Here is a 24770-nt window from a genome sequence, read left to right on the forward strand (position 1 = left end):
TGACATTAGTTCAGAGATGAATACAGAAGGCATTATTTGCTGTGTAGTGGTTTGCATGCTTCCCCCGCCCTCCAATGACGCCACTCTCCTACTACTATCATTACAAGACACAAAAATGCTGAAATATTTTTTTTCCCCCCTTAAGTTCACGTGGTGTGAGAGAGAGTGAAAACACACTTCATTATTACCAAATTGGAAACAAAATTTAATAATGAGGTAATCGATTTCTACTTTAGCCTTTAGCCTGAAGCGGTCAGAAAATGTAGCTGTTAAATGTTACACTGACTCTCAGGAGACCTTTTGCATAAACATCCATTAAAGTATTTCAAGATTCAACTGTAGTAAAGTAACTTTTGTTTAACCAGAATAATACTGTTTTCATTCATTTAAGGATCAAATGCTGTGATACTGTAAAAGTGATATTCCAAGACTGTAATCCTAACTTTTTTTAGATAGATCAGTGTAGCGAAGAAGGAAACTCCAGTGCATGGCATCTGCTCTCCAGTAGGCCGTTAAATGGTAGTCCAGAAGGATTGTGCTGCTACATCTTTGGACAATTTGCGAAGAGCTGCTGGGTGGCACCTTTAGGGGGCAGTGGTGGCTCAGCGGTTAGCGCACCGGGCTATCGATAACAAGGTTGTGGGTTTGATTCCCGGGCCACTGTTGGGCCCTTGAGCAAGGCATTTACCCTCTCTGCTCCCCGGGCGCTGGAGTTGGCTGCCCACCGCTCTGGGTGTGTGTCTACTCACTGCCCCTAGTTCACTAGTGTGTGCGTGTGTGTGTGTCAATACCTAGGTGCTGTAGCCTCTTTTGATCAGTTAATTCAAAGTATTTTCGGATTACTCAGTGCTGAAATGGTAATACGCTGCAGAAAAAGAATTCTGATTTCCAAAGTCTTGACTGACACACACACACACACACACACACACACACACACACACACACACACTAACGTTGTTTTTCTTTTGTGGCAGACATGCGCTCAAACTTTTTTTCCCCCTCCTGACCTACACCTTGTTTGCCCCAGTGTAACAGTACGTATAAGTATGTTATTAAAAAAAAGCCCTGGCCTCAAATTCCCACTGCTGCAGTGTGACTTATGTTCCCAGTTGCCCTGCTACTTCCGTCCCCTTGGCTCTGGACGACAGTGGCAGTTATGGTGAAGAATATTAAAAACTTCAGTAATGGTCAACCAAGGGCTCTGTGGTGCTTTGCTGCCTGCTGCTGCTCTTTTCTCTACCAGCAAGGCTTGGGGATTGCTTCGCCATGGCCTCTCCTCCACTAAATTGCTTTACTGGGCATCCCATCGATTTCCAAGGGAGGGGGGAGAGGGGGGTTGACTTCTGGTGATGAATGGCTTTAATAAAGGAAGGTGCAGCCCCCCAAATAAATGAGCAACCCAAGGATTTATTAAGAGCATCTGCATTTGGCTGGGAAATGAGCAGGGAACAGAGGGGAGAACCTCACTTAATGATGAATGGGTCTACTTTCCTGTCCCTCTTCCTTCAGTGTCATGACACCCTGGTGCAGTTTGGCGGCTTCCTGGCATCCAACCTCAGCACTGAGGACTACATCAAGCGGGTGCCCTCCGTGGACATCCTCTGCAACCAGTTCCACACGCCCCATGACGCGGCTTTCTTTTTGTCCCGTCCTATGTACGCCCATCAGATTTTGGTGAGTGAATATGAAATGGCCATTCTCTTGTATTACCACTGTTTTAACCAAAATGCTGATTGTTTTAATTGGGGATGTCCTGATCTTCTAATGGGGGGAAAAATAGCTTTGCTGTGACTATTTGGTCAGGATGTTGGATGATCACCATCCCAACACGTCCAAAAAAAAGTATTTGATGGTGCACCAACCATCATTCCAACACAGTTCCACTGCTCCACAGCTCAATGATGGGAGAGGGGGGGGGGGCACATTATACTCCTCTAACCCACACCTGGCATTAGGCATGGTGTTCACGTTTATCTGCTCCAGAGAGTCCTATTCTATTGGCAGAACTTCTCTACAGGGGCTTGGCAAGCTGCGTGTGCGCATGTGCACATCTGTGTCAGTTATGGACACTATTTCAAGTAGCTGAATGCAATTATTAGAATTCTTGGTATCCACAAGCATATGGGCAAAAGTTGTATGTCCACATTTTGTTAAGTTGCCATTGTCCTCTCATGGTAGTGTCCTTTTGCTGCAACAAACATATGAATGAGGTCTAAAGCTGCAGTAGTAGATTAAATGAGTGGAAGAATGGAGCTAACCAGCAGCTCACACCTCCCTCCGCCACCAACTTCCCTTCCCTCTCTTTCCATAACAAGATTTACCTCCCTGTGCTCCCCACACAGATTTCTCTGTATCCACTTTGCAGCACATTGTCAAAACATACTTTACTATCGCTCCCATTGCACATTTTTTTCATGAAAGTGCTGCAGATTTAATTCCCCCCTCCAATCCCCGGTTCCAGCTGTGAAGCGTGGAGCTGCTTAGCACCACTGATTTATACAGTCTCCCTGCCAGCGAGGCCCAGTCTCTGGGTCTCCTCCAGCTCCTGTGTAGGAACTATGCCTGCTCCTGTTTCATTCGTTTGACACATCCATCCATATCCATAACTGGGGCCTGTTTGCTCGTGATTGGGCTAATCATCACACTCCCCCTGCTTTGCTCCCACCCAGTCCAAGTACGACGAGCTGAAGAAGGCGGAGAAAGGCAACCGGCAGCAGCAGAAGGTCCACAAGTACATCGCCGCATGCGAGCAGGTGATGGCCCCCGTGCACGAAGCGGTGGTGTCCCTCCACCCGCCCAAGGTGTGGGACGACATCCGGCCTCAGTTCTACGCCACCTTTTGGTCCCTGACCATGTACGACCTGGCTGTGCCCCACAGTGCCTATGACCGCGAAGTCAACAAGCTCAAAATGCAGATCAAGGCCATTGACGAGAACACTGAGATGGTAAGAGAGTTAATTATTTGCATTACTTAAATTATGAAAATTATATTTTTTCAGAGCTGTCAACTAACGTACACTGCTGTAGCCTCTTGAGCAGTGTTTTCAGTAAAGTAGAACTTTCTTGGACTTTTGTGGAGACTGCCTACGTATGTCCCGCCTGAACACTTGGAAACACGATGAATATGGTGCCTTCTAAAAGTCTGGAACCCCTTTTAAGAAAAAGGTGGCACAGCTCTCTAAGTGTTGGCCCTGTCATTGGAAGGTTGCGTGTTTGATCCCCCGTGATGTCGACTATCCATGGATAGGATATGTAATTTGAGAATTTTTGGTGAAATTCTAAATTAAGAAATTTGAGATTATAACAAGTATATTGAATGAATATTCTACTTTCTGCCCTGTTTCTGGATTCTGCGTAGGACTGGACAGCTCATCTGAAATTAGTTAAAACTGATGTTCAGAGTCTCTAATCAATGGAATTATTCCTAACTTATTTTTTTGTTTAAAATTTGAATTCTGGTCCCCTTAAAAACATACTACTATGTGTGTAGTCACATGACTCCACCTTGTCTAGTGCGATATGAAAGCAACATGGAGAACTTGACCATAGAGCCAAATGAGCATTAATCATTCATTAATCATAATGGAGGTCAACTATTCAATTAGTTGTGATCTTGATTTGAGGTCCTATAACCCAACACTAATTCTGACTCTAAATATAGGTGAATGTGTGACTGTTTGGATGAAACACGGACCATGTTAATGCCTTTGTACAAAAAGGCCAGCTGTGTTTTTAGTCTTATCTTTTGCAATGAAGCTTGTGTTCTGGAGTTAACCCACCCATACCTAACTCACCCTCGCACTAGCAGTTCTCCTGACACTAGGAGGGTAAGGACAGATGCATGCGAAACCAGCCACTGTCTCTTTTCGGACTGCCAGCACCACTACACCAGCTAACGGACACCTTTGAGAGATGAGGGGAGAGCAGTGGTCAAGGGGATTAAGGCGCCATCACTATAACCAAAGGATCGCTGGTTCAAATCCCGGTCAGTCTGCTAGCCATCGGTAGCCGGGGGCCAAGTGATCACAATTGGCCTTGCTATCTTTAGGGTGGGTAGATGGCGCGCTCCCCCTGCATCATTCCATTGCAGTGTTGGCCGGCGATGGCTGACTGAGCGTGTGTCTGAGGAGGTGTCTCTCTTTACCTTCTCAGTGTCAGGAGCATTGCATGTGATTGGGGGTGGGGGATATGTATTCGTTGGGTAATTGGCGATGCTAATAAAAACGAATAAAAAGAAGTGAATAGGAGAGAAAGCATCATCCATTTGACCGAAATGTCCATGCTCGCTCGAGTATACCCCATCATTGTAGCAAAAGAAATGTGCCACTAGATAGGTCCTCATCTCACATTTAGAACCCCCCTGTCCATACATAACGTTAAAACTGATCAATCGAGTTGAAAGGAACACTAGTTTTAAAATGAGGCCTTTTGTAGGTGTCTCCAAAGTTTATGTATGTGGGATTTGACAAGGTGAGGAGAATATCAGTATATCTGTGTTGAATCTTCATAGAAACAAGGTTTCTTAGAAGCCTCAAAGTGGCAAGAACCAAAGCAAAGTCTGTGTTTCTAGAATGAGCTGCCTGTTGCATGCTGAGAACATGCTGTCACTTCCACAGCCATTGAACAAAAAGAAGAAAGAGAAGGAACGCTGTACGGCACTGCAGGACAAGCTGCAGGAGGAGGAGAAGAAGCAGCTCGAGCATGTACAGAGAGTGCTGCACCGCCTCAAACTGGAGAAAGACAACTGGTTGCTCGCCAGTAAGTAGTTCTAGTAGTTTCTTTCATTCTTTGGGCCTCTGCCTCCTGTCTCTGCTCAGGCTCTGGTTTTCTCATCCTGTTGTGTTTTCCTCAGAATCCACAAAGAACGAGACCATCACAAAGTTTCTGCAGCTCTGCCTGTTCCCCCGCTGCGTCTTCTCAGCTATCGATGCCGTCTACTGCGCTCGCTTCGTGGAGCTGGTACACCAGCAAAAGACGCCCAACTTCTGCACCCTGCTCTGCTATGATCGCGTAAGTCCGTCACACCTCTTGTGAGCTCAAGTGCTTTCTGTATTTGAGTGCCCGAAGCCAACTGGCCTACGCTGGAAGTCTGCATATCTCCACCTGTTTGTATACAGGATAACCACCTGTTGAATCTGATTGTACAAAAGTGTTGGATTCTGTGCATTAAAGCAGCGGCGTGTAAAAGCATGTTTAGCACAGTGGCTGCAATGATCTCTCTGGCAGGGTGTTCATGGCCACCTTTGTTCTGTCAATGTCTCTCGCTCCCCTCCTGCAGGTGTTCTCAGACATCATCTACACAGTGGCAAGCTGTACAGAGAATGAGTCACGGCGCTATGGCCGTTTCCTTTGCTGCATGCTGGAGACAGTGACGCGATGGCACAGCGATAAAGCCATCTATGAGAAGGTACAGGACTGGGGGGTTAATATTTCAGTAAAAAGTATTTTTTTGGGCCATATTCTGTTCCATTATATCCATATAGAGGTATACTCCCACCCAGTCTTTACTCTTGAGTTATGCCTGGTTGGAAACAAAATTTTGGTAGAAATGCTCTGTTCTACCAGCGATACAACCATGCTACCTTTTTTGGTTCTAAACCAGCTGTGAGTGGTAGATTCATAACTGAGGAGGAGGCTAAGGCAGGTATGCTATAGAAAAGCATAGTTCATTTAGTGTGAGCGGGGCTCACTTGTGCAACCAAAAAAAAAAAACACAATCTGCACATCAGTTATTGACAATTAGCTGCTATCAGTTCAGAGTGTACTACTGTACATGCACACACACACGTGACCTGCAGTGTTTTGAACGAACTGGGAGCTGAATAGTGAGGTAGGTCAGTCAGACAGGGTTATAAGATATTAAACACTTTTGAAACTGAATCATTTTAGAATTTCACATAATATAAACTGTTCACTAAAATACAGTGATTTTACTTTATTAAGAGCACATCTTTATGCTTAATTCATTAATTAAGTTCTGGGGCTGTATTGTTTATTGCAACACAAATTTCGGATCAGATCAGGATCGGCTGATAGTCAGTGTTAAGGTATTCGAAACAGATCGGGGGGCAAGAAATGTAATAAACAATTCACAACAATCAATAAACCATTCATCTCAGTATGGCTAGCCTGCTTAAATGAAGGGAGGAAATCAACAGTGAAATAATTGACTGATAGCAGTTGCTGTTTGTACTACTATAGATGCATGAGAAAGTTTAAAGTTTTAAAAAAAAAAAGAAGCATAACCTATAATAAACCATTCATAACCTTTCAGCAGTTTCACCATACATTAGAAATAACATTTATTAGGACTAATAACTATTTATTTATATTAGATGGGAAACATAAAACATGTGGCATCTGCAAAGATGGTGACACTTTTTTTTTATATTTTAAATATAAAAAAAATATAAAATTTAAAAAAAAAAAAGAACAAAAAAAACACCACATACGTTTGTTTTATCTAAAGAATATTACTTATTTACAACAAAACATGCAACTTGATCAATGAAGTCTGAAGTTTTGCTTATTTAATATTGATCTGTCGACCATTCTGTATTGACAGATCTGTAAATAAATAAATAGAAGGGTATACGTGTGTGTGTGTGTGTGTGTGTGTGTGTGTGTGTACAGCACACTTGCTGAAAGGGTTATTCCAAAGTCTAATTTATACATGCACCTTTTCTTCTGCTTTTTTGATGAACATGTTCATGTCATGTCTTTGGCTCAGTGGCCAAGTTATTTTAAAAACTATAAAGTATAATTTTCTAAACATTTTTTCCAGCCATGTTGCTCAATAATATGCAGTTTCATTTTGCAGTGTGAGAATACTGCAGTTCTGTGAATTCAATGGGCCTGGCACAAAGCACTGAAATTGTGCTTAGTGTTGCATGAACATTTATTTTTGATGGTGTCTGGGTACAGGCCAGCTGAGACTGATTATATAAGCTCCCATCAAAGGCCCTCCCTAAAGAGTTCGCCAGTATTAACACCAGTGAGCGTCTGTTTTGGAACTGTACTTTTCAGTACTACGAGTTCAAATAACTTTCTGTTTGTTTGGTTGTTTTGCTTACCTTGCCAGGAGTGTGGTAATTACCCAGGGTTCCTCACCATTTTCCGGGCCAGTGGCTTCGACGGCGGGAACAAGGCGGACCAACTAGACTACGAGAACTTCCGGCATGTCGTTCACAAGTGGCATTACAAGTTAACTAAAGTTAGTATTTATTTAATTTATTCATTTGGTCTGGGAACATGGCTGGAAGAGCTGCAGTTTTGTTCCTTATGCTTAAATGTTAAAGTTTTTACTGGAGCTTTTGCCGCTCGTGTTCTAGCCTCTAATGGACCCAGTCTACGATATGCAAATGCGGACAGCCATATTGTGGCCACTAAATGAACCTTAAGTAATGAGTCAAGCCATTATGGGTTTGATGAGCTTTGTTTACTCTTTTAACTCCATCGCACAACTTTTACAGTGGAGTGAGGGTGAAAAGAAAAGGGAAATGTCAGCAGGCAGTTTGTCCCGTATGCAGTTGAGTGATTGATTTAATAATGGTGCGGTTCTGGATAATGCTCACAAGCACTTTACTAGGAACACCTCTACTCCTACTCATTCATTCAATTATCTAATCAGCCAATCGTGTGGCAGCAGTATAATAGATGAAGTCTTGCAGAAATGGGCCAGCAGCTTCAGGTAATGTTCACATCAACCATCGGAATGGTGGAAAAAATGGGGCTTCAGGGATTTCGAGTGTTGGTTGAGTGTGTCTAGAACTGCTGATCTCCTGGGACTTTCAGCACAACAGTCTGCAGAGTTTGTTCAGAACAGTGTAATAATGAAAGCCCATCCAGTAAGCGGCAGTTCTGCAATCAGAAAAACCTTGGTGGTACGAGAGGTCAACAGAGAATGGCCAGGTTGCTTGGAGCCGACAGAAAGGCTACGGTAACTCTTATAACCTCTCTGTACAATTGCAAAAAAAAAAAGCATTTGAGAATGCTTAACACATCCAATCTTGAGGCAGATGAGTTGATGTCTTTCTGACCATGTGCTGCCGACCATCCCTTAGTCCAGTCCAATTGTCCACCTTTGGGATGTGGTTAAATAGAAGGATTGCAGTAAGATGGTCACCTGAAAAATCTGCAGGAACTGTGTGGTGTAATCATGTCAACATGGACCAGAATCTCAAAGAAAGTCTTGTGGAATCCTTGTCTTGAAGAATTGAGGCTGTTTTGAGAGCAAAGGGAGGAGCTACCGAGTTTTGGTATAGTGTTCCTAATAAAGTGCTCAGTGAGTGTTTGGATTCATAAAGCCTTTAATTTGTAAAATGTGACTCTAATTAGTATTAAATCCGTATTCAGTTATTCTTCACACTACACAACCTGTTGTTATGTGATCAGAAATTAATTGTGGTTTCCACATTACATGACTGGTCTCCAAGAGGAACCCGCAACGAGTCCGTCTGTCTAAAAACATCAAAACAGTCATCGGCATGAAAATCAGGGCTAAAATCGTTTAGTGTGAACCTGGTGTAAGTTTTGCTAACACGGAGCTTACTTACTCTAAGGGCAATTTTTTTTCCCTGATTTTTTTTTATTATTATTTGTTTTTTTCCCTCTGCATATCTTCTTAAAGACACTTTCATATAAGTTAAAACCCACGTTCTGTATAAAAATGGTTAAAACAATCTCAGCTCCCCCATGTGACGGAGCACTCAGCGAAGATGTACTTTGTCCCTAAACCTGTAAAATGTACATTTAGTATATGTGTGTGTGTGTGTGTGTGTATGTATGTATGTATGTATGTATGTGTATATATATATATATATATATATATATATATATATATATATATATATATATATATATATATATATACACACACACACACATACTAAATGTACTAAATGTAAAGGGTCTTAGCTCCACAGTAATAATGGAAGGTAGGTATAACATGATATTTAAAATGGAGAGGCAGAAGACCAAGTCTCCATTGGTAAGTTTTACCCAAAACATAGACGCATGAACCCACAGGACAGACTGCAGAGACAAGTATCTCCGGATGCGAGTCACATATGATCTGGCCTGATGAGACGTAATTGAAAGGACAGACTCTACAGATTCAGGCCATGTTTGAACCGTATATCTTCGCTTTATTGTCACAAAAATGTGACTGTAAACATTGAGCAACATGGAACGTTCATAGACTCCAAAGGCTTAAAGTTTATTATTGATTCATGTAAATAACTTGGAGTAAGATATAAATATTGGTTTTAAAGCAATCTGTCCATTTTCAAGTGAAGTAGTACATCACATCTGAGGTTCAGGAATACATTGTTAATACTTGAGTTATATTTGCTTAGTAATAAAGTTCTGAAGAAGTGAATACGTCAGTCATGTCCCATGTCTTTGGTGTACGGTCACTGCTCATTTGATCATAAATTCTATTTGAAGTGACGTTAAATTGTTGTGTATGTATACAGTATGTATACAGTATTTCAGGCATGCAGGTGCAAATATTTAGTTGTTTTTTTTTTGTTTTTTTTTCCCTCTCTCTGTGTCATTGACTCCTCTGTCTAGGCATCTGTGCACTGTCTGGAGACGGGTGAGTACACCCACATCCGCAACATCCTGATTGTGCTGACCAAGATCCTGCCGTACTACCCCAAAGTGCTGAACCTGGGCCAGGCTCTGGAGTGCCGCGTGCACAAGATCTGCCAGGAGGAGAAGGAGAAGAGGCCCGACCTCTATGCATTAGCTATGGGGTAACTGAGCAGAGAGCTGGCTTTGGCCTTGCTTCCTGATGGGCCTTTTACTATTCAATGGTGTTGGGGGAGGTGGGGTTTGGGTTTGTTGTGTCCTAAAACTCACCTTTTGTTGGGGGTCTAGCTGGTGGCGCAGAGGATAGGGTGAGAATCGTGAATGGATTTGACTTGTTTGTTGTGAAGTAACACATCTCTGTTGACTGTCCCTGTTTATATACTGAGGATTGTTTGCGTTCCTCATTGTGAGGGAATTGAGCAGATCAGTCATAATTGTGAGGCAATGCTGTTCCTCACTGCTTGTCAGGGTGTTCCTTTGTGGCTCCCCCTGCAGGTTAGCACCATTACAGAAGCAGAGATTTATCCTCATCCACTTCCAACCAGTGCTAGCGTATGCTGCGCTGCACCGTTGATGAAATTTGCAGCACAATAGCTATTCCTCAGAGCTAGTGAAGCTGGTGTGAGCCGGTAACGTTTGCTGCAGTAGGCCGGATTACAGTTTGAGAGGGTGCGGAGAGGTCCGTAGCGCTCTCAGTTTCATTCCCACTCTACAAAGAAGCCCAGTCAATCCAGGCGAAAGATGAGAATGGCAGGTTAGCGTCGCTGTAAGAGGCTCCGCATCGACGCTTAATGAATGCCATTAATTCTCTTGTTGGACTCGTTGCCGGCCCCGCGGCCTTTGTCCTGTCACGACGAGGTGATCTTATCAGTTATCAATTGTAATGAGCTTTCTCGCCCCGCAGAATAAGGTTTAGACGCTGCCGAGTCGGGCTGTCCCCGGCCATTCCGTGGACCACCTGCCGCTCCCGGTCCCAGTAATGACACACTTTGTTTTCAAACGGCTTGCGGCTGTTAATATTTCACATGTCAATGAGGGGCGGTAATTGTAAGAGGAGTCGAAATTGTCATTCGCTGATTGGTATTTGTTCGTGGCTCCTAAGGTTAATGACGAGGTGACATCTGTTGGCTTGGGTTAGTGTTACTTTTTTCCCTCGTCCGTTTGTCTCTTCTACTGCTCCTGCGAGTTTTCAGACAGACTGAGATAATTGAGGTCAGTAATGTTCTTCAGCATGCCACCAGTGGGATTTCTTGCCACCCCCCCCACCCCCCCCCACCTCTGACCAGGTGGATGGGGTCCTTGAACTTCTGCCCTTTTGTCCTCTAGAAGTACAGGGTTAACAAGAAATGTGTTACAGGTGGTGGGCATTGCATTTAAACCAATGATCCAGATACAGTTCTGGAAATATTTGCATATTTCTCACAATCCAAATCCAAAATTCTGGTATTAGGGGCTTTTTTCTTGTTGACTGCTGTTTTCTCCCCACCCTCTGTTTCCTTTTTGATGCTGTCATTTCACATTGTAGTGTTGTGTTGTAGAAGCTTTTGAATTTGCAGGGCCACATGCGCTGTGATATTAACCGTGTGTGTGACTTGCAGCTACTCTGGCCAGTTGAAAAGCAGGAAAGTGCATATGGTTCCTGAGAACGAGTTCCACCACAAGGAGCCAGTGAGCATCGCTACCACCGGTGGCCTGCAGAACGGGCCTGGCAACTCCAGCAAGCCTGCGGCCGCAGCTGCCTCTGCCACCAGCAAGAACGAAGAGGGGACTGCAGAGGACGCGGGTGAGTTCTATGTCACAACGATTGCGTGATCTGGGACCCTGTGGACCAGGCCTAATTAGCAGGGATGCACAGGATTTCTGGGCCGGTAGTTCTACAATTGGTAATTGTACTTATTGCTTTTTAAAGGTGCCCTAGAATGTCAAACTGTATTTTTCTTGGCATAGTGGAATAATGGAGAGGTTGGTACATGGAACTGATGCTCCATGAATCCCAAACTCTGCTGTGTCCTCCTTCAAAAGAAAACCCAGCATAACCAAAACAGAGTGTTAAATTGTGCAATAATGTGTTTGCCATGAGCCATGGTGCTGTAACCAGCTGTTTCTCCCCCCCTAACGAGACCTTTGTAAATGAAAAATTGCTGAATTTGTTTGAGGCCAAAAAATACATGTTTTAACCCAACTAAAACGTTATTATTTTTTTTATTTATACATCAATAAACAATTTAAAATAGTTAAGAAATGCATTCTGTGGCACCTTTGAAACACTGTAATATAAGACAGGGTAGAACTGTAAAGAATTCTCCTATGGTCTGTAGGCTATATAGAAAATATGACTAATCAGGTTAATGGTTTGAGTGAGAACACTTGTTGCAAACTGCAGGGTGTTTTTTTGTCCTCTACTGACATAATCGACAACTGTATAGCAGAGGTGTCCAGTCTTATCCGCAAAGGGACAGCATGGCTGCAGGTTTTCATTCCAAACAACCTGGAGCACACCTGATTCCCCTTGTTTATTCAAGTGAGGGCCGACACTTCGATATAAGCGTTGGCCCTATTATCGGGAGGTCACAGGTTCGATCCCCAATCCATGGCTGAGAGTCCCAGAAAGCATAGGGTAGATAACCTTTCCTTTTTCTGTTTGTGTTGTGCTCCCCTTGTAAAATTCTGTACTGTCTTATTGTGTACTATAGTGCAGTGTAGTATATGTACTCCTTTAAGAGTTCTGTTGTGTTGGTGGCATCACATCATGTGTTGCTATTGTTTTTGGTCATGAAAAGGTCCTACTGGGTCCTCCTATTCCTCTAAGGAGGGTTTTATCCATTTTTTCCCTTCGGCTGTCTTGCTTGTGGTCTGTTTGTGCTTGGTGATGCCTTCTCCACATGTAAATTTATTACTGCATATCTAAGCACTTGCCCGGTATGTTTAAATAATTCACACGGTTTGAAGCACATCTCAATTTCATTCAGATTTTATGAGCTTTCAATGGCTTCTGAAGGATGCTCGTAGTTTTACTGTGTACATAATGTCCATACAAAGCATCATCTGTTGTCCAGCCCAACTCCCCATAAGCACATTCCATAAAGCTATCGTTATTGCAGAGCCTTTTTTCGTTATGTCACTTGTACAGCTTGCGCCGTATGACCTTCGTCCAGCCTACTGTGCTCCCCACCCCCTTATTATAGCCAGACAGTTCAGTCAGAGCGTTATGCTTTTATTTAACGCTCTAACAGAGGCTTCAGTAGCAGTTTGTGCTTTTTGAGATGTCCTCTGCCTGTTTTGTGAAGCATTGGGTGAAAGAATGGGAAGTGTCGTTTGGCAGAGTACGTAACAGATTTGTGTACATTTCTGTATTTGCAGAGAAATCTAAGGACAAATCTCAGGTGGCTCCGAAAACCGCCAGCAAAAACCCAACCACGGTGAATAAAGCAAGCAGCAGCAACGGCAGCAGCACACCTAACAGGTACACCAGAGGCTTGGTCCATACACACACACGCGCACACAGACTGGGTGAGCCAGCACAACTCAAGCAGGAGCCATGCAGAATGATGTACTGCTCTCATCACTTGGATAATGTTATTAAAAGTTAAAGCCCTGGGGTGAGGAAGTTTAGCACCAGCTTATTATTTCCAACTACTCGCAAAATAAATCAATCTTTTATCAAAGTCTACCTTCCCTATGAACTGTGTAATCAAATTGAACAGTGTTCCAGGCGAGAATCCTCTTACTGTTCCATTAAACTGAGCTATTGCTGAAAGAACCGTCTTGAAAGGAGCCATCTCGGCACGACATGGCTGTTACAACATACAGACAATTGTGAAAGGCCCATCAAATTGGTTGTGTAAAACGTCATTTTGAAAGAAGACTTCAAAAGGAATCATGTGGCGAGCTGGGAAGAAAGGTCCCCATTAAGTCCCATTCAGGAACAGTGTGAATTTAATGAGTTTGTAATGGCTCCTGCGGGCTCCGGCATGGTTTGGTGAGGTCAGGGAACATTCCTTAGTCAGGCACCGCGGTGGAGTGCATTTGTAATTCACCTCAGCAGAGCGGAGCTGGAGGTCAGGCTTGTTGCTGGCACTAGTAGTCATAGTCCAGAGCTCGGATAGTATTCATTAAGGGCACCCGCTTAGCTCCGGGAATCGGGGAATGGCACACTTTCTACCATCGAGTCTAAAGAATGTCAGGAGTGTTTAATCGTGGGTGTAATACTCCAAGCTAGGTTGCATGATAAACTCCCAGGGCATGAGGCTTAGTTTAAATCCTTTTTTTTATGGAGTTTTGTTTCGTCACGTTTGGTATGCAGGTAACAGGCTTCGCAAAATGATTTAGGCACTTAAAACTGGTCTGCATAACAAGCAGGTGCTTTTTGGCAGGATTCCATGCAACGATTCAATTTGAGAGGTTATATTGAGCTAAAGGGTATTTTATGGGAGGTCGGCTCCAAAGGTCATGGCCCTGTTGAATCAAAACAAACTCGAATTTAGCTGGACTTGATGTGTCGTTATTTGAGCTACATTACATTCATCCCTGGACTCAGCGGTCCAGATGTCTTTCAGAGGATGTTTCTGCTCAGTCAGCGGAGTCCTCACTGTTTGTTTCACTTTGTTGCAGCACCAAAGGGAGCAAAGAGAAGGAGGACAAAGAGAAGAGTGGGAAGGAGAAGAAGGAGAAGAAAGAGAAGAACTCGGGGAGCACTCCAGAGGCCAAGGCCGGAGGGAAGGAGAAGCAGAGGGAGGAGAAGGCCGGTGACAGCAAGGAGAAGACGCCCAAGGCTGACAAGGACAAGAGGAAGGACGACAAAAAGGACGAGAAGAACAAGAGCGACGGAAAATCCACCGACAAAGAGTCGTCCAAGGAGCGAGACGTGTCCAAGGAGGGCAAGCTGAAGGAAAGCAGCAAGGGGGAGAAGAACCCAGGGCCGGGCTCCCTTAAGTCACCAGTTCCCAGATCGGAAGGAGCAGAGTCTGAACGGGGTAAGGCAGCAGCATCTAATTAGGGAAAGTGATGCAGGCTAATACTCTTTAAAAAATAATAATTATAAAATAAAAAATAAAAAAACTTCAATTCAACAGTTATGGGCCTGACTTTTCCTGGGGAAACAACAGTGAAACAATTTCTGTTGAGAAACTTTAGGGGTTGACTTACTTTTCACTCACTTACTCTAGCCTGCACTGTGGAGATTTACTCAGTGTGCTCAATAAAAGAGTAAAATTTTATTTGTCTGCAATTCTGACTTGGATAATGATCAAACCACATTCAAATTGTAATTAAAGCAGAAATCTTGGTAATTCTAAAAGGTTCATTCACTCTTTCTTGAGGCTGTGCAGTGTTTTGTTTTGTAGCAAATAATTCAATTGCACTTCTGTTGGCTTCGTTATTAAGAACTGTAAAGGCTTTGAAGGCCACATGAAATCCTCATTTCTGCATGAACCTGTTTCTGAAGGGTCTATACTTCTGTGTTCCTTTCTCTGCCAGAACAAAAAAGACGAAAGCTTGACGCCCACTCTTCGCCATCACACTCCTCTGCAGTTAAGGTTAGTATGGCCTGAGGAGGGCTGTGCCCTTGTTTCCTCTTGTCCCCCCGTTGGAGAGCACATGTTTATCCACGCGTTCCTCGTCCTTCTTCCCTCCCGTGAGAGAATGCAGGGGAGGCCTCTGGAAGCCAGCCTTCGTAGGAGAGCAGTAGGGGGAGAAGTTACACATCATATGGACAATTTTTTTTCCTTTTTTTTTTCTTTTTGGAGAATCAGTTTTTTTTAAAAACGTATGAATTTTTATGATAGGATACCGTGGACTTGCCAAAAAAAAAAAAAAAACCCACAAAAATAACCACTTATTGCTTATGTTTTTTGGCTCCCCTTTTTTGTATATGCTGAAAAAAACCTACTGAAGTGCCTCGGAAAATATTTTTGTCACATTTTTGTAAATGTAGATATATTTTTGTAAATCGCCCTTCCTTTTTTTGGTTTTTGGCATTTTTGTGAGCAGTGTTTATTATTTATTGAGAAAATTGAAAAGTAAGTAAAGGAGACTAGATTTTTTTTCTCCTTTTTTTTTTTTTTTTTTTTCTTTCTTTTTCCCCCCCTTTGAACACCGGAACGAGGGAATGTTTACTGGAAGAGATCCTGAATATAGCATCACATCAGATCGGCCTTGTGTCTGTGGTTCCCGGATGCTTTTGCTGTGGTGTCGCCCATGCCCCGGATCCCCCTGATGAAAAGGAGAGCACCTTTTTGCCACCTCTGCTTGTTTTTCTTTTTCCGTTCATTCTTGAGCAATTTTTGTTTTTTGCCCTATGGCGGAAAAGCGGTCCAGCAAGCATTTCCCCTGCTCCCCCAGACCTCCACGTCTTCTGCAAAGGCAGACAGGCCTTCCAGCCATCCAGGGAAAACACCATGATGCATCACCAGCAGCAGCCACATAGGGAGAGAAAAGGCTACCAAGAAAAAAAAAGCATGGGCAAAGCCTTCCGAGAGGGAGCTGCTTATCTGCAACCAGGGAGCTTGTTGTAATTCTATATGCACCCTAACCTCAAACACCTTACACCAACAAATGTACACATTAAACATCGATACACCAGGCCCCTTAATGTAGCACTGCAGCACCACTCCATTGCTAGAATGCTAGTCGAAGTCTAGGCCATCTTCATCTTCTCTGGCACTCACAGTGAATTGATAATGTACACTTTATTTATTTATTTATTCATTGATTGATTTTGATTGAGACCAAAGAGCCCAGTTAAGGTGCAACCAGTATCGGTCCACGCAAACGTGCAGGTTCTCCATCCACATCTAGCTCCTACATTGACCAGCCTTAAGGCTACATAGTCCAGTCGCTTCGTCCACTAACCATGTCAAAGTTCTAGTCTTTGAAGGTCGTTTAAGGGGATGTGTTGAATGCCGGCCAGCCTTCCCCCCCTCAACCCTTTCTCCTGCTGTGTGCCAACCTCTTCAGCTCATCTGTCGTCTCCGTTCATTCCTACAGGACAATCTCAACGACTTTAAGGACTCAGTCTCCAAGGTTTGAACCCTTTTGATGTCTACACATTACTCTAATTTTCCTTTCCTTTTTTTGATGATGTTGATGATGATGATAGGCTTCTGAACAGGAGTTAGGTCATTGTGTGTGTTAGTATGTGTCACAAGGGATGTCTGTAGGTGTGAGATGTTTATGGGGCATTGACAGAGGGGTCTCTTCTGCTTTCTCTTGGTGAAGAATTTGTGTTGTGGCACCACTATGTTTGATCAGGTCTTTCAGATATTAAGAGAGGTTTTGGGACTGCTTTTGGGGCATAGAATCTAGTAAATTATTTACTATCCAGTGAACTGTGTTGGATATCCAAATAATGTGAGCCATGGGAGAGCAGGCCACAGCTCGACACGTTTTGGATTTTGATAAATAAATCTAAAAGTATTTAAGCCGAATTAAGTTGTTTCACACAAGCCGCCTGCTTATTTCTGCTGTAAATGAAAAATGCTAACTTGCGCTATACAGCGTATTCCTCAGGCCGGGTTAATTGTACCAGACAAAGAGGACATTTGTAATAGTTGCTAAAATGTCTGGCTAATCGGTGCAAAACACATTATTTGATGTAATTGTGTGTTCAACCAAAACAGTTTTCCAATCTAAATGCATGCCATCATGTAAGTATTCTGTCCACTGTATGGACCAAAGTATTGGGACACCTGTTTATTCATTTTTTCTTTGAAAATCACGGTCTCTGCTGTCCAGGGAAGGCTTTCTACTAGATTTAGGATTGTTTCTGTGTGGGTTTGATTGCATTTAGTGAGAGCTTTAGTGAGATTAGGATGTTGGATGGTCACCTCACCTCACTATCCCAACCCCACCCCATCCCACCTCATCTCCAACTCATGCCAAAAGTATTGGATGGAGCCCCATCATTCCAGACAACACTTCCACTGCCCAAGCGGGGGGTGCTTCCAACCCCTCTAGCCATAGGCATTAGCATGGTGCATTAGGCATGGCGCCATTAGGTTCAAGTTTATCTGCTCCAGAGAGTCCTGTTGTTTTGGCACTACATTTGTAGAGGATGGGTCACGTGACTAGAGGGCTGTGCGAAGCTCACACAGACAGACAGTTGTATTTACAGGGAAGTGCACCCAACACACTCAAAACACAACCCTAATACGGGTCTCCGTTGTGGCCCTCACTGTGTGCCCAGGAGACTAACAGCATCCTCTCTACTGGCTATCACTAGTTAGCCGCGATGCTGGCGTCCCCTCTCCTGTCCTGGCGAGAGCTGCGCTTTTGATGATGTTTGGAGCGCCTTCATAACAAGCTGCAGCTGTTCATAGTCAGGATCAGACTTTGAGCGAGAACTGGCGAGGAAAGCTGACTCTGCCTTTCTCCCGCTACAATACATGCAAACATCTCCCGTTTACATGCAAAATTGATGGCAGACAGTGGTTTATTTTGGGTTGTGTTTTAAACCCTGACCACTAGATGACTTTGCATCAAAGGGAGAGACTTAAGGCATCCGGATTGACATAATCTTTACTTTATTAACTTTGTGAAACTAACTATAACAAATGAACACACATAAATAAACTCAATTTCTGTTTATTGGTTATTTAATTTAAATACTGTGCTGGACCTCGGCATGGTGTCGTCTGGGCTTAGGACTTTTATTCTGAAATTCGAACACGAAAGAGGAGCTAGCAGCCAAATGGAAGACAAGCTGGATTACTTAGTAATTACTGAGGTTGATGTCAGGCCGAGGGCACTATAGTAGATAGATGGGGACGAGTCTTGCTGTTTGCTATGATGTGTTTGATGTCTGTAGGTTACTGTGATCCTGGGTTATGAACCCTAGAATAACGGCGGTGCAAGAATCGGGTTCTGTGAATGGAGTGATCCTTTGGATCAGACTAAGTATCCGGTACCCATTCCAGTTAATTTTGTTAGTATTGAAACCGATATCCGATCCTTGTATCGGAACAGTGCATCCCTAGTTTACAGTATTACTATTAGAATTATACAATTATTATTACTTGTAACTATTACAATTACAAAGTATTACAAATTACAATTATTACAAATTATTACAATTATTTATTGCAGTATATTGAATCGTGAGCCCTATATCGTGATTTGAGTCGCATAGCCAGGTCCTTGCTAATACACAGCTCCATATTATATAGGTGTGTTCTGTGGCTGATATAGGCAACTGAGTGATTTGACAAATGCCAGTGGACCTTTTATGGTACAAAAACAGTCCTTATGATGAATCCTAAGAAACATCTTTTTTTATTTGTTTCATTAATTAATGCCAAAGATGGCAGATCTTGCTAGATATGTTCAGTTGAACCTGTTTAACTACAGAAATATGCACATTACCTGCTACCCTGAGATGTTAGGTTGTGCCTCACTTTTTTTTAATTTGCCATTCATATGGAGTTGTGCACAGAGCTGTGCTAATAATCTAAAAATGTGTAATTAATGAGTTATAGACTGACAGGTACCACCCGCTTCTCATCAACTTGTTGTGGAGCGGAGTTATTAGCTCAGCTGTGTTTTCGTGAGCTCGACCAGCATGTCGATTCCGCTTCTCCGAGTAGAATTTTGCCCTTTTTTAAAAATAGATGTAAAGCAGAGAGTGAGTTGCATAAGCTTGCTGCGCGGTGCGAGGTTTGCTGCGCGGCAGGGCTTACTGTGTGCGTTTAGTACAATAAAATCTCTTTCCCCATGTTAACAAGATTCTGCTCAATTTGCATGTTGTAAAACCACGAAGCCCTTCATTAACCCAAAATGTGCGTCTCACTGGAAAGAAATCGTATCTCATATCACATAACTCCCTGTCCCCCCTGCACCCTCATTCCCATCCCCCCCACTTCACACGTTCATACACACACTAACTCTCTAGCTCCACATTCTGCTAATGTAATTTCTCCTCCACAATATCCTCCATCAACCCCCCCCCCCCCCCGGTGCTCTCTCGGGCCTTCCTCCCTCTTCTTACTGTCTGATTGGACTCTGGCTCCTTGCTCACTCTGTTATTCTGCAGCCGACTCATTTTTGAACAGCTCCTGTCAGCTGGCCGAGAGATAAAAGTGTTTTGCTGTTATGGTCACTGAAGGCAATGGCAGGATATTTGAAAATATGCTGATGGCACAGCTCACCACAGCAATCCAACAGAATTTTGAGTAGGCTGCTGTCCTTCCCATCTCAGGGCTAGCTTTCAAGGTATTCTCCGATTATTATCTATGATATTACGTTATTAAAGAAATATCAGATGTCTTGTAGGCTAATGGTCTCAACATTGCTTGGGGGGGTGGGGGGTGGGGGGGGCTGTTTTACAGTCGCTAAGCTGATTCTTAACCCCTCCTGAATGAAAGATGTTCTTTTTTTTCATTCACAAGATGCTGTGTGGGGTCCAGCATGCATGCTTGTAACTTTGTAGTCAGGAAGTCGTTTACTTTTAGCATGAAAAGTGATGCGCGGTTGCTGGGTGATGCAGGCAAATATTTTATCATGAATTTTTCCATATTGTTAAATATTAATGCCTTTTGTAAAGCCTAATTTTAAGGTTTTCTTTTCTTTTTTTAAACCCTGAAGAGAAAATATTTTGATGTTTTGTGTACACATCAGCGTTTACTCAATGCAAATAGTAGTAAGAGTAAAATGCCTACAAAATCCAAATGTTTTTTGCTCTCGCCATAGTTTCAGTACTGAAAATAAGATAAGATAATCACTATCTAAGCTTATGATAAGTTTATGTAGTTGCAGCTACACAGGATTTCTCAATCTCAAAATTTCTCTAGTCCTTGGACCTCACTAGACAATTCCACTTTTGTTTTAAATGAATGTTTTAATGCATTAAGGTTGGGTTGAGAAACCCTGGACTAGATAGCCGTCCCCCTCAGACAAGGGTGCAAGTATTTTCTCCTTCTGTTAAAATTAGAAGAAAAATAAAGTTTAGGTGTAACATTCTGAGCTCTTCATTGGTGTGTTTTTATTTTTATCACAGTCTGAATTTAAAACCCAGCGATATTGAACATGGCCTGTATAACAAGTAATGTTATGTTATAACATTTTGAGATTTTCAAACATTTTTTGAGATTGTCACCACTTCTCGAACACTGGCCGACTTTGCTTCATCGTGAATAGAAAATGATAATTTTTACTCGTAGTTTTTGATAGTGTTGCGTTAAAATGGCACAAGCAATGTTGACCTATCATGTATCTTATGTTTATACCCCTTTCCCCCTGTAATACCCCTCATTTTTTACGGAGAGGATAGAAAATTGAGTAAACTACACTAAAATCTGCAAAAAACAATAATTAACTGAATTCTATATTAATTTGCTCAGCTGTACCGCACTTGCATACAGACATCTTTCTCTCAAGAGAAACGAAAAGGCACCAGAACCTTTTCAGCAGTGTAACTATTATCCGTAATACAATCAGGAATCGAACATCTGACAGTTTAGTAGGGGGCAGGAGGTATGGGCTGGTGTATATTACATGCTGCTTACTATGTAATTTAAGTCAGTAGACTATAGTATAGTATAAAATGTAGTGCTGTTGTGGTCAGACAGATCTATATCTAAGCTCTGTTAAACTGCAGTTATTGCAATCATTGTTGGGCGAAACCCTTTCATGTCCATGAAATCTCAAGCTGTGTTCGGAAACCTGTTTGTGAAAACCTGAGAGTAACCAGTCTACCGATCAACTGTCTGAAAATAGTCTTTGTTGTAATTGTAATAAAATTAAGATTAAAACAGTTCCAGCAAATTAATAACAAACACAGTATTCATTTAAATATTAGTCATGCTTATAGATTAGGAAGCCAAATCAGAACTGCACAGTGACCAGGGTTTATGCTATTCTTATAACCATGTCTTCTAAATGGTGTTTCATTTGGTTGTTTATTTTTTATAATTTGCAAAGTATTTTCTGTAGTTACACAGAGAAACCTGGTTGTAGGTACAGGAATATGTAAAACACAAGGCTGTTTCTCAACGTTTCTATTAATATCTGTGATAATAAAGCACACTGCATCTTGATGCCAGGTTGACAAGACTTGCATCAGGAGTTACGAGGCTGTGGAGGCGAGCCAAGATACTTTCCTCTGCCTCCCGCCATATCTAACTGGTGGACTTGTGTGTCAGTCATCTGTCTCTCATCTGTAATTTGTGGGTGTGTGTATGTCTTGTGTGAGACTGACTAATGAACACTCTCCAATTCACCTTCTGCCTTTTGTCATTTCTATACTATTATATTCACACATTCCACTGCTTTTGTGAAGTGCAGACTGGTAAATCCATTTCTAGCACAGAAACAATTCGTTCACATGAGTAACGGTCTGTTTTCGTGATTGATGAATTTCTAAAATCGACCCAAAAACTTCTTTTTGGGTTTAGGGTCAGAGTATCTCTTTGCACAGTGCTGTAGGTCGCATGGGCTCTCATTATTGAGATATGAGACTGTTCTGAGCATTTTGATATAAAACATGTGATCTTTATATGCAAGTGCCTTTAAAGGCGCAGTTTAAGAAGGTATGCAGAAATCAAGAAAATGGCCTTAGACTCCAGAGGGTTGACTGACCTTAAAAATCTGAATAGTCATTCCTTACCAAATTTCAGTACCTTAGTGAGGAGTAGGCATGTGTTTTCCAAAATCTGGACTGATATTGGTTAGCTGATAAATGTTCCACAAGTCATCCACAGTCGTTTGAACAAGTACAGATAGCCACAATGTCATCTTCAAGATCTAGCACTGCTGAGTGCGTCAGTGCTGCTGGACCGCTGAAATGGATAGTCCCACTTGATGATTGCCATGCAAATAATAGTGACCGTGGGGAAAAAACAGTTTAGACCATGATGGGCAATGGGGTGTCTCTGCATTGCATAAATGAGGCAGATGTCTTCGGGGGAAGTAGTTTGGGGGGGAGATAAATTGCAGTCAGGGCTCCGCTGTGCATATCTGACGTAAATACATCACCAAGCTTTAAAAAAAAAAACAATCTGTGAGCCTTTTGCTGCTGTAGCCTCTGTATAGAATTGTGGATCGTTCCGTCAGATGGCTCTGTAACTCTACATTGTTTTTTTTTTTTTTTCTATTTATTTTTTTTGTGTTACTATGTTGACAGTTAAACCATTAAAGTGATGAGTGAGAAATACGGCAGTAATTGAAAATAGGCTTTTCGGTCACTGTTTGCTTAATAGAACTGGATCTAGCTCTACTACTGTTCAGCTTTCTTGGTTGAACATGGTCACCAAAACTATGCACATTGGTCTTTTTGAGGTGTAACGGTATGTGTATTCTTACCAAACCATTATGGTACGGGGGTCACGGTTGCGTGCCACCTGGGCATCTTAAGCTGTTAGCCGGTGAGTTTGCATGGTATTGTGGGAACTGTAGTGGTTTAGGAGAACTGCTGTGGTAACTGTAGTATTTCTTTGAAAGTCTGGCTTTTACTATCATATTTTAAGGTTTACATTTTAAGGCTAAGGTTTACGTTTCACTGCTTAATTAACACACTGCAGGCTGTATTAACTACCTCAGAAGGGAATATGCGTTGCTAGATGGCGCTAGATGAATCAAATGAAATGAAAAGAAATCCGGTTAGTCTTTCTTGTATTGCTGAACCCGAATCCAACCAGCAGCCTGGTATCGCTGGTGTCGGATAACTGTCTGATCTGAATCTCTAACCTTTAGACCACGGCTGCCCCAAAATCCAAGGCTTTTCCTGACCGGGAATCCAACCTTGGCCAAGGTAGTGAGAGTGCTGTATCTTAGCTTCTAGACCACAGGGACACCCACTGAGGGTTTGGGGCTTGAGAGGGTATTTTATGGGCTTGGGGATGGATTTACCTCACAAGTGCACTCTGAAGACCTTTTCTTTAAAAACTTAGAATTCAGTGTTTTTTTTTTTTTGTGGAAAAATCCAAAACATTTTGATTCCCTTCCTGATATTCAAGCAGATCTGGCTAAATGGCCACTGCCCTCGTTTGCTTCATTTCCACTGTTTTATTAAAGGTGTCTTTGGGTAATGTTAGTTGGGATTAAAAAAAAAGAAGGTTGGCATGTCTGCTAGCAAGGTTTTGAGTGATTTCGAATGCTCAAAGATGATATTACGCACCTTGGCAGTAAGAGAGGAATCTGTAACAGTCCTAATTAGGCAGCAGAAATATGGCTTCACAACTTAAAAGGCTCCTTTAAAGTCCCTCTGCACAGTCACTCCTTCAGCCGCACTTCTCCAGCACTAACGAGCTGGTTCTCTCGCCTCGTCTCCCCATTTTCTTTCCGTCTCTCTCTCACTCCCTCCTTTCCTTGCTCGTGTCTTTCTTTCGCTCCTTTTTTCGAAGCATTTATTAGCAGAGATCTGGGGAGTTGTTGCAGCAGGCGATGTGATGTTACTAGCTAACGCTGACAGACTGCTGGGACTGTTGTCAATTACCAGTGAAAGTCTCAGCTTTTAAGCTTCCTTTCAGATGCTTGGCGTACATTTTACCCACTGCATGATGTCATTTTCCTTGATATGCTCATTTTGTGCTAGCTGACCTGTCTTTACAGTGCTTCTGAATCATCTCAGACTGTATTTTGTTACCGCTTGTTTTTCCTGCCTTGTGCCGTCTGCATCGATCAGTTGAGATCGGACCGAGGAGAGTTTGCCTAATGAGCTTCTTAAATTACCGACGCCACATTTCTGGAGTCAGCTTGCATTGAATTTGCGAAGATTTGCAGCCCTCAGTGATCATTTTTCACTCCTCTAAGGTCATCTGTTTTTGCGGCTTGTCCTCGGTTAACAAAGTCTTACAAATGAACAGGTCTGGAAGTGAGTCGGCGTTAGGGATGTGTTTTTGGAGCTCCGCAAAACCAGCTTTTGCACTCACGGTTCTCGCAATGTGCTGAAGAGGTTTTCTTTGCCTCGGATGATGAATAGCGTCAGAAATATTGTTATTCATGGTGCACTCCCTTTCATAGCCTGGATGTGATTGCATGTGGCAAGCTGATCGTCGTGGCTGCGAGAAAATGTCATTTCTCCGGCCCTGTGAGATAGCCGGTCATTATGTAAAGCGGCGAGCCCTGGACGTGTTGACATTGTGTGCGTTTCAGACAACCTTGACATAGACGGCCCGCGCAATCTGTTTATCTCTCTCCCCTGTCTTGGCCTCGCGCTGCTGTTAAGCCAGCGCTTTCCACATATTTGC

General features: G+C 42.7%; 1 protein-coding gene across 3 annotated transcripts in view; it reads left to right on the top strand.

Annotated features, from left to right (window-relative positions):
• The window catches only part of thoc2 (THO complex 2), an 87099-nt gene that overhangs the window by 53924 nt on the left and 8405 nt on the right, over positions 1-24770 (top strand). For 2 of the 3 annotated variants that reach the window (XM_072664320.1, XM_072664319.1), the window contains exons 22-33: positions 1510-1674; positions 2670-2945; positions 4617-4758; positions 4853-5010; positions 5279-5407; positions 7082-7213; positions 9574-9758; positions 11193-11377; positions 12955-13057; positions 14206-14567; positions 15070-15128; positions 16549-16614. In XM_072664320.1, the coding sequence (XP_072520421.1) occupies positions 1510-1674; positions 2670-2945; positions 4617-4758; positions 4853-5010; positions 5279-5407; positions 7082-7213; positions 9574-9758; positions 11193-11377; positions 12955-13057; positions 14206-14567; positions 15070-15128; positions 16549-16614 (1962 nt within the window). The remainder of the gene's footprint in view (positions 1-1509; positions 1675-2669; positions 2946-4616; positions 4759-4852; positions 5011-5278; positions 5408-7081; positions 7214-9573; positions 9759-11192; positions 11378-12954; positions 13058-14205; positions 14568-15069; positions 15129-16548; positions 16615-24770) is intronic. The other variant, XM_072664321.1, reaches the window with a different exon arrangement.

Source organism: Salminus brasiliensis, chromosome 19 (genome assembly GCF_030463535.1).
Source record: "Salminus brasiliensis chromosome 19, fSalBra1.hap2, whole genome shotgun sequence".
Taxonomy (NCBI): domain Eukaryota; kingdom Metazoa; phylum Chordata; class Actinopteri; order Characiformes; family Bryconidae; genus Salminus; species Salminus brasiliensis.